General features: G+C 42.5%; 1 protein-coding gene across 1 annotated transcript; it reads right to left on the bottom strand.

Moving 5' to 3' along the window:
• Window positions 1-4560: 4560 nt before the first annotated feature.
• Window positions 4561-15069, bottom strand: LOC145390325 (esterase SG1-like; the record flags this gene model as incomplete). Its single annotated transcript, XM_080265290.1, has 3 exons — window positions 4561-4658; window positions 7320-7494; window positions 14946-15069. Coding segments are annotated over 3 exons (397 nt in total), but the record flags the coding sequence as incomplete, so codon positions are not given.
• Window positions 15070-15708: the final 639 nt, after the last annotated feature.

Consider the following 15708-nt stretch of genomic DNA (forward strand, 5'->3'; position numbering starts at 1 on the left):
TGAATCCATTGTTACAACTGAATACTGAAGATGTATATGATGGAAATTTTAGCTCAGATCTGAGTAAGAACAGTATAGTCACCTCACACAATTTGATCCGCCACCACCTCATCCACCCTTTATATTATCCATCTAAGGCGCTTACTCACTCACCTCACATAGCTGATCCACCATTCCTCATATATCCCTATAATGTTCCACTAACCCACCTCACACAGCTGGATCTGCCACCTCCTCATCCACCCTGACTCCACCAACGTAGTGCTGGAACACCTTGGTTGCCAACTGTTGGGGTTTTTTCGTCTCCTCGTGTCAGGTCCAGAGACTCAGGTCCAAACTGCCTGGAAGTTCTCCACCAACACCTTCTTTAAGTATTCGTCCCTGCAGAGAGCTGTTGGAGAGAATTTGTCAGAACTTTAGTCTATTTGGGTATTTTTTATTCCGGAGTGTTGGAGAACGACGCCTGCCCTTGGTGGCAACTGATATAACCTGCGGAGATTCACTGCCCAGTTATACAAACATCCTTCACTTCCCTCCCTATCCCCCAAAAAGGAGGGTGGATGGCCTGCTAGAGAAAGTCAGCTTCAACCTGCAGTCCACTGGGTTCAAGTTACAGTTGAGCCGGGGCTACAACTACTGCTGCTACTATTCTTACTAAAGATTTAGGTAAGGGTGAGATTAAAACAGACTGTTGGATGATTTGTATAAGGCAGCGTGGTAGGGACTGTCTGAAGAATGGAGGGGGTGAAGGAAGGCACGAAATTCTTCTTTGGAGAGACAAAAGGAACCACCAGGTGCCCTAAGAATTGTCCGGTCCTCCAACCTGGAGAAGGTCGAGTCGATGGTTAGCCTACTCCCATGATATTACATGATTGGGAAAATGGAATACAGAAAAAACTTCATTCACCTGTTTGAGGACTGAACTCATGCATGTGGCAAGGTTTCCACTCTGATTGTGGCATTCAGTTACTAGACCACCAAACAAAAGAATAATACCCATTAGCATCCCTGACAGCAAACTATCTAAAGCAAAGGATCTATCCTATACCCAGACGCCTCAACACGCGAAAAAGGTGCCCACAGACAAACTCACCTTCGAATTAGTGACTGTGGCAATTTCCAGGCCAAGTTGGAGTAAAAGGAGATTAGTCAATCTCTCTACTCTCTATTCTCCTCCCTTGGCCAAACAAATCAAAGCATTCACGGTAGGAAAACAGTAGCATTGTTGGTTACTCTGCTATCATTCAAGCTGTTACAACTCAACATTCAGAAGGATAGGTAGCAATTTTGGGTTAAATTAGAGTAAAAAATATTTCTCTCTCTCTCTCTCTCTCTCTCTCTCTCTCTCTCTCTCTCTCTCTCTCTCTCCAATGGCTTCACATGGTCAAAGAAACAAAAACACCTCATGGATTTTACAAGCAAATCACTCCTTCTGGCCATCGACTGAATCCGAAGGGGGTTAGGGTTCTTTGTCAGGTTAGAATACATGCATTCATACCTTTTTACTCTAAATTGGCCTAAAACTGCCACTCCTCCACCTTGAATGCTGAGCTGTAACAATAACTTAACATTTGAACATGATGCTAGTCAAGAAGAAGTGCAGTGGAAAGGATGGAGAGGTAGAGTACTGTCTTTTTTGCCACTAAGGTCTGTGAATATACCATAGGCTGCAAAAGGACAAGAATTTGGGCCAAATTAGAGTAAAAGGAGTATAATCATTCACTCACTCTCCATTCGCCCCCCATAGCCAAAGAAATTAATGCACTCACGATAGCCAAATAGTCCTCCCTCATGCTGTGTGGATGCCAGCGATAAGGTCTGCGTGTTTATGCCATCCCTGAGACATAAGAAGCCTTGGATCGACGGGAATGTAATCACCATCCACACGTGGGCCCCAAAAGTGCTGGGTTGTAATTGAACGTCTGAAAGAAAAGATGGGTTAGCAGAGAAGAATTGTAGTAAGAACAGAAGGATGAACAGACCAGGGATTAAAGCTAAACGTCTGCAAGGAAAGGAAGGGATTGCAGGAAGAGTTGTAGTAAGAACAGAAGGATTAATGTAGGACCAGGGTTAAAGCTGAACGTCTGCAAGGAAAGGAAGGGTTAATCACTTCACTCCCTTGATGTGTTATCTTTTTATCTTACTGTATCTTTTTTTGTGGCCTCAGAGTAATAGCCTCACAATACTCGCCTCACAGTGCTAGCTTCACATCGCTCTTATCGTATGACTCACCTCACAGTACTTGCTTCACATCACTATCACCATATTACTCATTTCAAAATACGAGCCTCAACATACTAGCCTCACACTGGTGAAATATTACAAGCACCTAAATACAAGCCTTACAGAACCAGCTCTCACAATACTTGCTTCTCACTACTGGCCTTGCATTGTTGTTACCATATTATTATCCTCAAAATACTAGTCTCACACTACTGGCCTTGCATTGTCACAAATATACGGCCTGACTCGCACCACCAGCCTCAAAATACTAGCCTCACACTATCAGTCTCACACAGCGGAACCCCAGACGTACTCACAATATGGTGCCTGAGGGAGAGGGTAAGATCCTGGGCGTCCACCTTCTGCAGACAGTCCAGCAGCGCCCTCACTTGCCTCCCCCGCTGCTAATGCCTCGCCTCTCCTCACACCCAAACAGGCGACCCGTGAACTCCGCCACCTCCCTTGTACGCCGCTCCTCTATCGCCCCAGGGGCTGAAGAGGGAGCCCGACATCATAATACCTCGAGCAAAGAGATCTGTTGGTGAGAACGTCATGATTATTTCTATTCTCTCTCTCTCTCTCTCTCTCTCTCTCTCTCTCTCTCTCCATCTCTTGCAACAGGAGATTAACCCACTGCGTGCCAGGGCCATTTTAAAATTATCTGACATAATTCTTGCTAGTGCCAGTGCTATTTTAAAAATGGTCTAAAATAAAAAAATTCACTGTGACCGCATTTTTCAAGATTTATGGGTAAAAATTGGCAGGCATGTAAGGTAACTACTCTTCTACCACCCCCCAGGCTGTCAAGGCCATACACTTACTCGCTCCCCTCCTCACACTCGTTCTGCCTCACTCTGCCTGTGTGCCTCACCCAGTGCTGTACATAGTGAAGCCATTTTGTAAATATTTTCATGTAAGTGTAAGTTGTAAATATTTTCTTGTAAGTGTAAGGACTATATACTGAAGTCAAGTTGTAAATACCTTCTCAGAAAGTTGCCAGGACTATACATAATGAAGTCAGGGTTGTACCTATCTTCAAGTAAGTGTAAGATAATGCATTCACAGTGAGAAAGACATGCAAACTGTGATAGATGTGAAGTAATAAGTAATCAGTGTGTACTGAACATTGCTATGCTTTTTCAGCATAAATACCTGAGTATACTTTACATAGAAAACGGCTTTTCTCACCTACACGGTGAGCATGAGAGTGGCTATACCTGTGTACGTAGGATGCAGGACTCAATAAAACCCATTTCCGAGCCTCGGTGAGCATTTTAATGGTAAATTCGTTATTTCCACATCAAAATCTATCATTTTAACCAAAAAAAAAAAAGTCGAAAAATGGCCGGCACTGGGGCCACCCATAGGGCTTAAAATTGCTGGCATGCGGGGGATTAAAGCTAGAATATGATGCTAGTCACACACAAGTGCCGTGGAAAGGATGTAAAACCAGAGTATTGCATTATTCTGCTCCCAAGCTATGTGAAATAAGCTGCAAGACAACAAAAATCTGGCCAACTTACGGTCAAAGGACTATGGTTAAAATCTGATGACGTAAATAGTTTTAACCTCTATGGTCTCACCATGAGTGGAGGATGGAAAATGAGACTTAACTAGAAGAGTGTATGTGAGGGAGGTGGATCAGGAGAGAAGGAGAGGGAGACCAAGGATGAAATGAAGAGAGATATGTGACAGGTTGAATGTGAGTTTGAGGAAGAGCAACAAATGGCAGACAGGGCTACGTGAAGGAGAAGCGTTGTGGCCACCTCTTACTGGATTGAAGCGTCTGCTCAGGATAAAGTACTCATACTACCTCCAGTATATCAATGGAATGTGTTTCTGTCACCATAACTATAAGGAATATTCTCTATGTTCTTCGAAAAACCAAACACTGAATACAATCGCCCAGTGGTAGCAAGAATGAACACTGGTCTTCCCACAGAGGTGATGACTTTACCTCACAAGTGAATTAAAATCGTCCGGAGGTATAGCGTTACGTTTGTTTTCATCTGACCAAATAATAAATAAATAAATAAATAAACAACCCTTCCACTTCAATGGATGGTCAGGTGTAGTCAGACTAAAGGGTTGATTTGTGTCGTAACCAAAAAAAAGATCATTCTTAACCTTTCATAACTAAAGTTCATTGAATTTCATGAAACCGTGAGCTAGTATTCAAGCCATTAAACTAGCCCAATTCTGTCAGATGAAAACAAATCAATAAGAGCAAGAACTGGCCACTGACCTCTGGAGTAAGGTGAGATGTAGTGGTAGTGGACTGATGCCTCAGCCATAGCACTTGTTCCCGATCAGCTGCCACTCTCTGTGGGTCTCCAATCAACCTTCGGATGTTGTTCTGGATCCAGCGAGCGCCATCGCCTGGTCCTTCAGCCCAAAGTTGCCGGGAATAACAGAGTCCTCTGTCGACAAAAAGCCTGTAGGGAAAGGAAGATACGCAAGTGGTTAGATTAGTAAGCGTCCTGTTCAATATAGCTCAATTCAGAATTGCCGTGGATAACAGGGCCCTCAGTCAACAAGAAGCCTGTAAGGGAAAGAAAGGTACCGCAAGTGGTTAGATTAGTGGTCTCCTTGTTCAAAAAGACAAGAGTTCAGTCCAAAATTGCCTTGGATAACTGAGTCCTCTGTCGACAAGAAGTCTGTAAGGAGAGAGTAATTAAGTGGATACATGATAAGTGATCTCTTGTTCGAAACGACGTGAGTTTGAGCAGGGAACAGCTGTGTTACAACGATCAGGATTACTTTTAAAAGACCTTAACCAACTAACAGGACACATGTCTCCATTACCGTTAGCAATGATCATGGATTGCCGGTTACTTTTTATTTTCATTTTTGCTTTTATTTCTGTTAATTTATTTTATTTCTTTATTCTATTTCTTTTTACCTAATACTTGCATTCACTTTTATTTGATTGTGAAGGCCCTGATACAATTAATTATCATGAATGGCTTCAGCTTTTATTTTTATTTTCATTTTATATATCTTTTCATTTTTCTATTATACTTATTTATTTCCCAAGGTGACAAAGACACCAAATACCTGTAGCCGTGAACAGCAAAGACTTTCTACCAGACAAAGATTTCTATTTTTGAAGGCTGCATCTAACCCCTTTCCCCTCAAACTTGAAAATTCTATCCTACCTTGAATAAAATTATTATCTTTATCTGTTACCTAGAATCCTAAGGAGATATTACATAGTGACAAAAACGGCAAAGATCTCTAACGAACAGAGATTTCTATTTATGAAGGCCGTATTTGTCTCTCCATCTCGAAAATTCTGTCCTACCTTGAAATAAAATCGCCTTCATCTGTTACCTAGAATGCCGAGACGGTACTGTAAGGCAGACGAAGACCACGTCCCTGTCCATGATGACGGTAGGGGATAAATTTCGGCGCCTTCCTGCGAAGAACCTGCCGCCGTGAATGTATACCAGCACGGGTAGGTTGGCATCCAGGTGACCAGGCTGGAAAATGGAGGTCAGGAAGGGGGAAAGAGGTCAGAGTTATTATAATCGTTGTTTATAAGGGTTTTTCAGTTTAATTATTATAGCTATCTCGCCTTAACTTGGTTCAGAATTTCGTCCTGTTGCAGCTCATTTCCTCAGTGACAGGATAGGACAATGCCATGGCTCTACATCCATTCCGCAGCACTTTTTCGTGACTGGCACATTGTTCAACTGGTAACCACCACGAACAGCTTAGTAATGGTGATGGGGAAGATGGTAATTTTAGGAGGTCAAGTTAAAGCAAAGTGGGCGTCGTGACTATCGATCATCAACCTCAGTCTATTTCAGTCTCAGTCAGCAATCACCCACTTTCATCAACAGGTGACATTAATCATTATCAACATAAGTCTATACAACCGCAGTTACTATCAACAGCGATCACCAGTATCAACATCATTCAGTATCACAAGTAATCAATATCATCAACAAATATCATCAGTTAGTTTAAACATCAGACAACATCATCTTTAGTCATTATCAGCATCAATCTACATAATCAACAAAATTACATGTCAGTTTCAACATCAATCAGTGCCTACATCAATCTGCCTCTATCAAAAACTGGCATCAGTCAGTTTCAGCATCAATCAACTTCAGCTTCAATCAGTCAACAACAACCTATCTCATCAACAAATAACAACATCAATCATACATCAGTCCATCTCATAAACTAACAACACATCATTATATCAACATCAGTCATCTCATCACCCAATATCATTTATTATCATCACTAATCATACATCAGTCCATCTCATCAACAAATAACATCAATCAACATCACTTTTAGAGAACTCTCCTTAAATCTATTTGTGAATTTGAATTAATCTTCGACCCATTCAGTCCGGGCACGACATTTCCTCTTCATTCTTGCTGCTGCCAGGCGTTTTATTCACCTTAGAAAGAACCCTCCTAGAGTAGTAGTAGCAGTAGTAGTAGTAGCAGTGATGGTGGTGGTGATAGTGGTGGTACAGTAAGAATAGTAGTAGTAGTTGTAGCAGGAGCAATAGTAGTAGAGGTGGTGGTGGTGGTGGTGATGGTAGTAGTAGTAGAAGTTGTAGTAGTTGTAGCAGTAATAGTAGTAGTAGTAGTAGTTGTTGTTGTTGTCGTTGTAGCCTGAGGTTTTCCCTTGTATCGTGAACCTGGTGGACTGCAGGATGAATTTCCCTTCTCCTATCATTCAATTCATCCTCCTTTAGGAGGACAGGGAAGTAGTTGAACGTTTGTACAACCAGGCAGCCCAGCCGACCAGTTGTATCGGTGCCACCACATGAAGTGGTTGATGATGGTTTTATTGAACACCCTCTATTGCGAACAGTCTCTCCTGAGATTGAATAAAATCGCCTGATACGAATGGAAAAAAAAAAAAAGTGCATTTGGATTGAAAGGGCAGTTGTAATAGTTGTAGCCCCAGATTCATCTGAGACGTGAGCTTCCGTGGACTGCAGGCTTAAGTTTCTCATCTACTTAAGCACACTATCCTTCTTTTTGCGGATAGGGGTGAGTAGAGGGACGCTGCAGAGCCAACCGGTTCCATCGATGCCACCGCGAGAAGGCATCCCCCTGCAGCACCTACTGGAGGGGCAAAACCAACCTTGTGTGTGAATGGTGTTGAGGTAAAGGCAGTCTTCGGATCCATCGTGGTGTAGTTGCGAGAGGTCAATTCAAACCATCCAATTTGGGAGCAGAGAGGGGACTCCACAGACCCGTCCCTCACCCCCTCCCATCCGTCACTGGCCACCGGGTCCTGAAAGATGAGGTGCACCGTGTCATTTCAGGCTGCTATGACTCATTCTCAGGTTATTGAAGCTAAAACAGAATACGGTATTAGCTGAAACAGAACACTCCAAGCCGCAGCACTATACTACATCATGGTCAGGGGTACCGAAGTTGATCAGAAACCAGCGTCTGACGGCCCAAATTTTTCAAATCACAATTGCTCTTCTGACATTACTAGTCCTTTTTTTTCTCTTTTGGCCTAGGTATTTATATTGTAAGACAATGTAAATCAAAAGTGAAAAAGGATTAATTAGTGATGCAAAATTGTGAACTGTGCTGCAGAAAAGAATTTACTGATCTCCAGGACAATGCATCTCAGTTTTTGAAATTGGCGATTTTGGCGATACAGTAGCGACGCAAGTTTTCGAAAGGGAGGTTATAAGCAAATATATTTATTGCCATTGACAGAATTGCCAAAGAAGAAAAGAATATCGATTTTCACTTGGCGTGGACACCGACCGAAGATAAATAACAATATATGGTACACTATGGATTTCGGATTTTATTTTCAGCGCGAAAACTGATATCTAAGTTATAAGGTTGCTTGTACTTAAGTCTGCCTTCACTGATTCAACATATTTATCAGTCAGAACAGAGCGCATATGAAAGAGAGAAAATTGGAAAAACAAAATGATCGGTGACAATCAGTAACTGTTATGGGGGTTTGTTTATCTCGCGCATTGATGATCAGACACGACCTGTGCCTGTAACCACGGGGAACCATTTTTTCTTTTCTTGGGCAAAGAGGGAACCAAAGACTAGAAGGCCGTAAAATTGTTCTCTCAGAATAATAAATACAAATAAATAATTCAATAAATAAAGAGGAGAGTAAAAATAAAAATCTATTTATTTCTGAAATTCCGAGACACATTGCGTGTCTAAAAGACTGGAGGTTATAGATTAAGACTTATAGACAGAGGATGACATGACAAGTTCCAGAGTTGACCTGCTACATACATGAATGGCAGGATGTATCAGTGTTACTTTCTTGCACTAGAGAGTTAGACAGAAAAGGAGTGAGAGTATCCAATCTTGACGCGTGATCTCGCCTGGCACTGTCCTTTTGAATGCGTGATTCTTTATCTCCTGGACCCCTGTTGTTAATAAGTGATAATGTATACTGATAACGGGGAGAGTTGTTGGGCGCACCATATAACCTTCTACACCATAACCTTCACATCCCAGTTCTACATCTGTCTGCCCGTCTGTCATCTACATCTGTCCATTTGTCTATCTACACACCTATCTTTTTTTTTTTCTATCTGTGATTCTTTCTTCCCTCCATTTCTTTCTTATCTCTCTAAGTTTTATTCTGCTTCAAACTTTCAGTCTTCCTGTCAATCTACTTATCTATATATCTTTGTGTTTATCTATCTATCTATACTATCTATATCTATCTATTCATCTATTCTATTTATCTTTATCTATCTATCTATATCTATCTATATATATATATATATATATATATATATATATATATATATATATATATATATATATATATATATATATATCACTCTGTCTATCTACTATTCAAGTTATCCATCTGATTGTTCATCTGCCTGTCTACTTACCTGTCTATCTAACTATCTGTATATCTGTGTGCTGGGCTAACAAATCCATTCATTTAAGCCAAGTAACCAGTCATTCTTCCCTGAGTAGTTTTACTGTTTATTATACCTAATATATATATATATATATATATATATATATATATATATATATATATATATATATATATATATATATATATATGTATATATATATATTCACTTATGGACCAACCTCTCCAAAATCGAACTCGCTTCTTCGTGTCCCCACACAGGCTGTATACGCCAGTTTGATCCATCTTGAGATACTTTGTCAACACAGATACACACTTCCAAACTTCACCCTACAGCATTAAGTCCACCTGTTACAGATTTTTTATGAATGGAGGACACCTTTAATATGGTGTATGGAATTGATTTTTTAATTAATTTTTTTTTCCTTCCTTTGTTCCTCTTGTGTACACACACACACACACACACACACACACACACACACACATCGATGACAGTGGCTGCGTCCTCGGTGTCATTTTTTGTGAAAACCAGTATCCTCGTGAGTTATGAAGGCTTTCTACCATCATTTCCCACTACGGTGTACTGTTTGTAATTTAACTTGGCCTAAATCTTCCCTCTCGTCATCTCGAATGCTGAGTTGTAACAAAAGATTAACACTAGAATATGATGCTAGTCACGAAGAAGTGGTATGCGATGTGTAGAGCCCTAGTACAGTGTTTTTCTGCTACTGAGATGTGTGAAATGCTGCAAAAGGGCGAAAATCTGGACCAGGTTAAAGTAAAAAGTGCATAGTTTCTGCATAAAGCATATCAATATCCTCGTCTATGATAATTATAATATGTCCTTACTGAGTTTCGCTTGGCTCTAGAGAATATTCTTCGGGTGGGATTGAATCACTGGAGCCTGAGAATGTCCATGAATGTTTCTTGAAGAGTCATTTATCGAACAGTGGAGTGGATCCCGACAAAAAGGTAGTAAGGGGCAAAAACAACAGATTCTTTATTACTGAGTTCATAGAGCTCTGCTCCTTTTAACTTTGAAGATACGTCTGTCTTTTTGCAGCTTATCTCCGTAGGCCAGTGGCAGAAACAGGCAATACAACACCTATACAAACTTTACCGTAGCATATTTTCCGTGAGGCGTACTGTATTCTAGTGTTACCTTTCTGTTACAGTTTAGTGTTCAAGATGGAGAAATGGCTGTTTTTGGCCAAGTTGAAGTGAACAAATTAGAAAAAATGTTTCGTATTTTCGTGTCTCGACAAGTCTTTCCAGTACTTCATCCTTACTAGATGATGTTTGCAAAGGATACGTTAATACCTTCGTCTAATATGTCTTTGAAAACAGATAAACATCATAGGAAAAACTACTTGGGTGCAACACAAAATAATTCGTTGAGAAAGTGGCGTTAAGGAGTCGCTCTCTCTCTCTCTCTCTCTCTCTCTCTCTCTCTCTCTCTCTCTCTCTCCCAGTCGATTCAGGCATCTATGAATGACTGTCAAAATGTAAATTTGTGATTAAGAAGAAAATACAAGATAGGAGTATAGAATTTGGTAAGTTTTTTTTTTTTTATATAGTATCATAATTACAAGTACAAACTAGTAGAATGATGCGGAGAGCACGTTATGTGGGGCGTCATTGAAATCTACGGGAATGAAGCACCTCAAGTCCTTAGGAAGTGGCTGATGGGCAGGGCCACTCCAAGTGGTGTGCCCGCATTTAAAAACATATTAACACTTACTGCAATGCTGATGCTTCAACAATACAGGGTGGTCAATATATAACGCTCATCTTCCTCTCCACCAGGCGATCTCTGTTGTGAGGATGACTCAGTCAGTGTTAACAATATTTAACTCCGTCTTTTTTTTTTTTTTTTCATTTCCATCTCCCAATGCCACACCTACGCCCACACCAGCAGACTGAGCTGGGCAGCACCACACAAAAAATTCCCCAGGTGAGGTTTAAGTGGAGCGCTATTTAACCCCTTAACCATGGGAAGGCGTCACTTTCGTGACGCTCAGCCACAATGGATCATAACGTCAGCGCCACTTTCGTGACGCTCGGCCACAATGGATCATAACGCTACGCTACTTTTGTGATTCTGTGTTGTTTTGAATTATCCTGGGCTCTCAAGTGGTGGCTTGTATCATCTATCAGTACTGCCAATGTCCAACACTAGTCAGCACTCCAAATCTCATCTGTAATTCTCATCCATTGTTGACATTTTAGCGATTTTACCCCCTTCGTGACTCCCCTCCCTACCTGCCCTCCATTACCCTGTCCTCTCACCTCCTAATGCGCTGCGCTACGCGCAAATTTTCCTCTGATTTTTCCACAGATTTCATCCATTGAAATAAGCTCTATGCCCTATACTTATACAAAATAATATATACCAAAAAAAAATCAGGTAAGTGATAGTGTTATACACCAGGAATTGGCTAATTATCACCTGACAACAACACCACGTGCATTCATTCACTACATTACCACGGTAATTTCCCCTTTGAATTATGCCTTGTAATTGATGTCTGTAATAAAAAATATATATCAGAAAGGAAGGGAGAAGCCTAAGTGACATTTACATTCACCTGGAACTACCTATTTCTTAGATTAGTTTCTAGATTTTCTACCTATAAAAAATTAGCATGTAAGCAAGCAGCAGTAAGCCTAAGTGTCATTGTCAACCCTTACCTTCTCAGATAAGCCGCGGCATTTAGTTCCTTGTCCTCTGCTGTAGTGAAACCATGTCGCACTTCGCGCTCCCTGCCATTCCTGCCGCTTCTGCGCCCATTGCAAAAGGCCCCATGACCTCTACCCCTAAGAAAAGTAGTGAGGGAGGCAGGAAAGGCCTCAGTGACTCTGCTGTGGCACGTGAACTGGCAGAATTGTCCATGGTGATGATGGACAGTGATTTTGACGATTCGAATGGAATCGTGTGATGAGCCGGGTGAGGTTATCGGGCCAGAACCTACTACGAGTGCTTCAGCAAGTCGGAAGGGCCTCTAGCTCCAAGGGAAAGGGAGCCTTTAGTGCAGGAAGGCAAGGAATTTGGGAAGGGAGTGAAAAGGCGGGGTGTTAGCCCCAGAACAATGCCCCCACGTGACCCAGCCCGCCATGAGTCACGAATGCATTCACCTCCCTGTTGCCCAAGCCCCACTTCACTCATTTCCTCATCATCGCTGGCTGAGTTATCTCCGGAGTCTGCGTCGTCGGAGTCACCACCAGCGTCAACAGTGAAGGCAGGCCGTAGAGGAAGAGGTAAATCAAGGAGAGTGAAAAGTAGTGTAGCTAGTAGGGTAAGGGCTGCTAGTGCTGTACGGCAACCCAGGGTCAGTGCGAAAGTGACCTTGAATGAGATAAATCTGCCTCACAGCCAACCTCCACCACCACCACTCACCACCCGCCTCTACACCGCTAATGGTGCATAGGGAATCCTGGACGCCTTCGCATGGACGGAAGGGTCAGATTTTGTGCCTGAAAATTTATTATTTGATGAGAGCTCCTCAGGAGTTCAGCCTGCTTTCACTATTGACGAAAATGCTGAGTGTGTGGACTAATTCTTTGGCCTTCCTAGATGATCTAAGTCATGCAGCACATATGTGGGAGGAGACCAACAGGTATGAATCACAACGTGCTGCAAGTGGTACAGGTGCAGCGAAGATGCAACAGTGGTCCATGCTGGGAGTGCAGGAGCTGTATGTGTTCTTTGCCCTCATGCTTCTCATGCCACACTCCAAGAAGGATGAGTTAGAAGAATACTGGTCCGTGGACCCCCTACTACCCTCACCCACCTTCAATAAGTACATGGCCAAAGATCGCTTCCAGGAACATCATGGGAACCCTGCACTTTGCCGACAACAATGTACCTTCCCAAACCGACCCACTCTGGAAGATCCGGGAGATTCTGAGCAGAATGAAGGATAAGTTTATGTCATTCTTCCACCCCTTTCAGAAGGTTGTCATTAACGAATCCTTGGTTTTGTTCAGAGGACGTCTTCGGTTTGTTCAGTACATTCCAAGCAAACGCTATCACTTTGGAATTAAGTTCTTTGTACTGTGCGACTGTAAGATGGGGTGCATCCTTGACTCCCTGTCATATATTCAGCCAGCACTGTCAATCTGGATAAAACACACCCCCTTGGCTTCTCAGGCTGTGTAGTGAAAGTGCTCCTAGAAAAGTATTTTGGTGGGTTTCCATGTATACAGACAACTACTATACAGCACCGGGAAACTTGCCAAATACCTTTCTGAGCACGGTATTGGCTCCTGTGGCACTGTGAAAAGTAATCGTGCCCACTTCCCCAAATTCCCAGATAGGAACCACGCAGCGAGGAGACGTGCACCTACTAATTCTGAGAAGATGCTGCCAATACGGTGGCATGACAAGAGGGTCGTGTGCACATGCTCACCACCGTACATAAGGGGGAGATGACAGACAAAAGGTCGACTGCAGGACAGGCGAACCTGTGATGAAACCTGATGCTGTGTTGGACTATAATATCAACATGCGGCTGGTGGACAAGTCCAACATGATGATCGGGTGAGATCGACTGCCTCAGGAAGAATACTAGGTGGTACAGGAAAGCTTTTCTGCATCTCATAGATAAGGACGATGTTGAACGCCTTCATCCTGTACAAGATGAAGGTCTGCTTCACCCAAGTCCTTCTCCTGGAGGTTGTTCGCCAGGACTTGTGTCCAGCAGCTGCTGGAAAGATATGGTAGGGTGACAGCAGCAACTCCAAGGCGCCATCCAGTAACACTTCCCAACTGACTTGAGCAGAGGGCGTATATGGATCGGCACAGACTTGAGCTTATGCTCGCTACAGGGAAAAGCAAAGGCTGCGATTCGCAGGTGTCAGGTGTGTGCACATATCAATCTGCCGCACACCTGAGCACAAACGCACCTCTTGGCAGTGCGCTTAGTGCCAGGTTCCCCTCTGTGCTACCTGCTTCTTCGATTACCACAGCCAGAAGCAGTTCTAACAGTGCAAGTGTGAAAGCAAAATAATTTGGAAATAATGTGTAAATAATGTGTAAATAGCAGGTGAAAGCAATGGATGTTCAGTACATATGAATGAACAGTGTATTATAGTTTTATCTTACTGAAAGTGACAGTGAATAAATATAGTGTAAGTAAAATAGAAGGGTAAATATTGAAAATAGAATAGAAAATGTAAATAGTAATGTAAGTAATTAGTAATATAAGAATATGAGTACAAATAATTTATGTTAGCAACAGTGAAAGTGAATCAGTGGCTTTCTACGTATTTTTTACTAAATGAAAAATTGAATGACTTCAGTGACAATAAAACTAATACGACTGAAGGAACCTTATGGAGAATGACTCTAGATATATATAAGTGTGATATAGTAATAGAAGCATAAAGTGTGAGGGGTTTTATGAATAATAAATGACAGAGTACCAAGAGCGAACTAGCGCAAGTGCGACAATCAGACGCACTCGTAATTTCCATTGCTTTCACAGTGGTTTTTTTTGGAGAATGGATCCCAAACTACTTGAAAATCATAGTGTTTATAGTGTTTATATCTGGCTGTGGTAATCATAGCTACGGGTTGTCGGGAAGTATAAAGTGGAGACTTCGTTACCCAACTTCAGAGGTCTCCACAAGTCCTATGGTAACCGACGAAGGCTCAACAAACATTCCAGGAGAAAGAAGAAGGTATGTGCCATAAGCATATATAATTTAGTTATTCTAGGACTAATAACTGATTTTTGGCAAATATTTTTTGAGAGTCTGTCGGAGCCCGAATAACCCCACGGAACAGGCAAAACATTGATAAACATGCCCGCGGTGTAGGGGTTAAGGACCACCCTGTACAACGGCCTTCTTACCCTCAGCCTCACAGAGAGGACCCACGGGGGCTTGGCGTAAGGGATGCTCCAGAAGCCGTAGAATTCCCGTCCTTTCACCGTGGTCTTCTTGATGCCTGATATCCTGAGCCGTCCGTTGTGCCGACTGTGACGCGTTCAGGTAAGGAAGTACTGCCTCTGTTTGTCGCCATGGCCACCACCAGCAGGGCAGTGGCCACCAGGTCCCACAGTCTGAATCAAGGCGGGAAAAGTTTATCATCATCATCATTGCTGTCCTCCCTTTCTTTTTCCTCCTCTTCTTCTTCCTCCTCCTCCTCCTCCTCCTCCTCTCCTCCTCCTCCTCCTCTTCATATCATCGTCGTCATCACGATCCCTACCTTTTTTCCCACCTAAGGATAGGGTGAGGTAGAGTCCAGAAAGCAAGGAAAGAGAAAAATGATAGACAGAGACTAATCAGCAGCATGCCCACGCAGCGAACTGAGACACACATTCATTCATCCATTAGTCAACCCCCTGGAATCCTGACAGCAAAACAGATCCAAGTCCGACTCCTGGTGAGCCACTGTCTACCACATAGTATTTGGATCCATACATAATGTATGCACTGAGCTATACCTGCAGTGGGACGGCCCCACAGAAACAGTTGCTTAGCTGTGGTTGACAGTACACTAGACCAGTGAGACCGGAGATAAGGAACACCACCACCAACCTTGTACCATGGGTCACAAAAGTATCAGTGCACAATATGCGTGAAATATTTGGGAACACAGAACGAAGGTTACTG

This window comes from Coenobita brevimanus, unplaced genomic scaffold (genome assembly GCF_032717465.1).
Source record: "Coenobita brevimanus isolate Jiangsu-jjx unplaced genomic scaffold, ASM3271746v2 jjx.HiC_scaffold_862, whole genome shotgun sequence".
NCBI classification, from domain to species: Eukaryota; Metazoa; Arthropoda; class Malacostraca; order Decapoda; family Coenobitidae; genus Coenobita; species Coenobita brevimanus.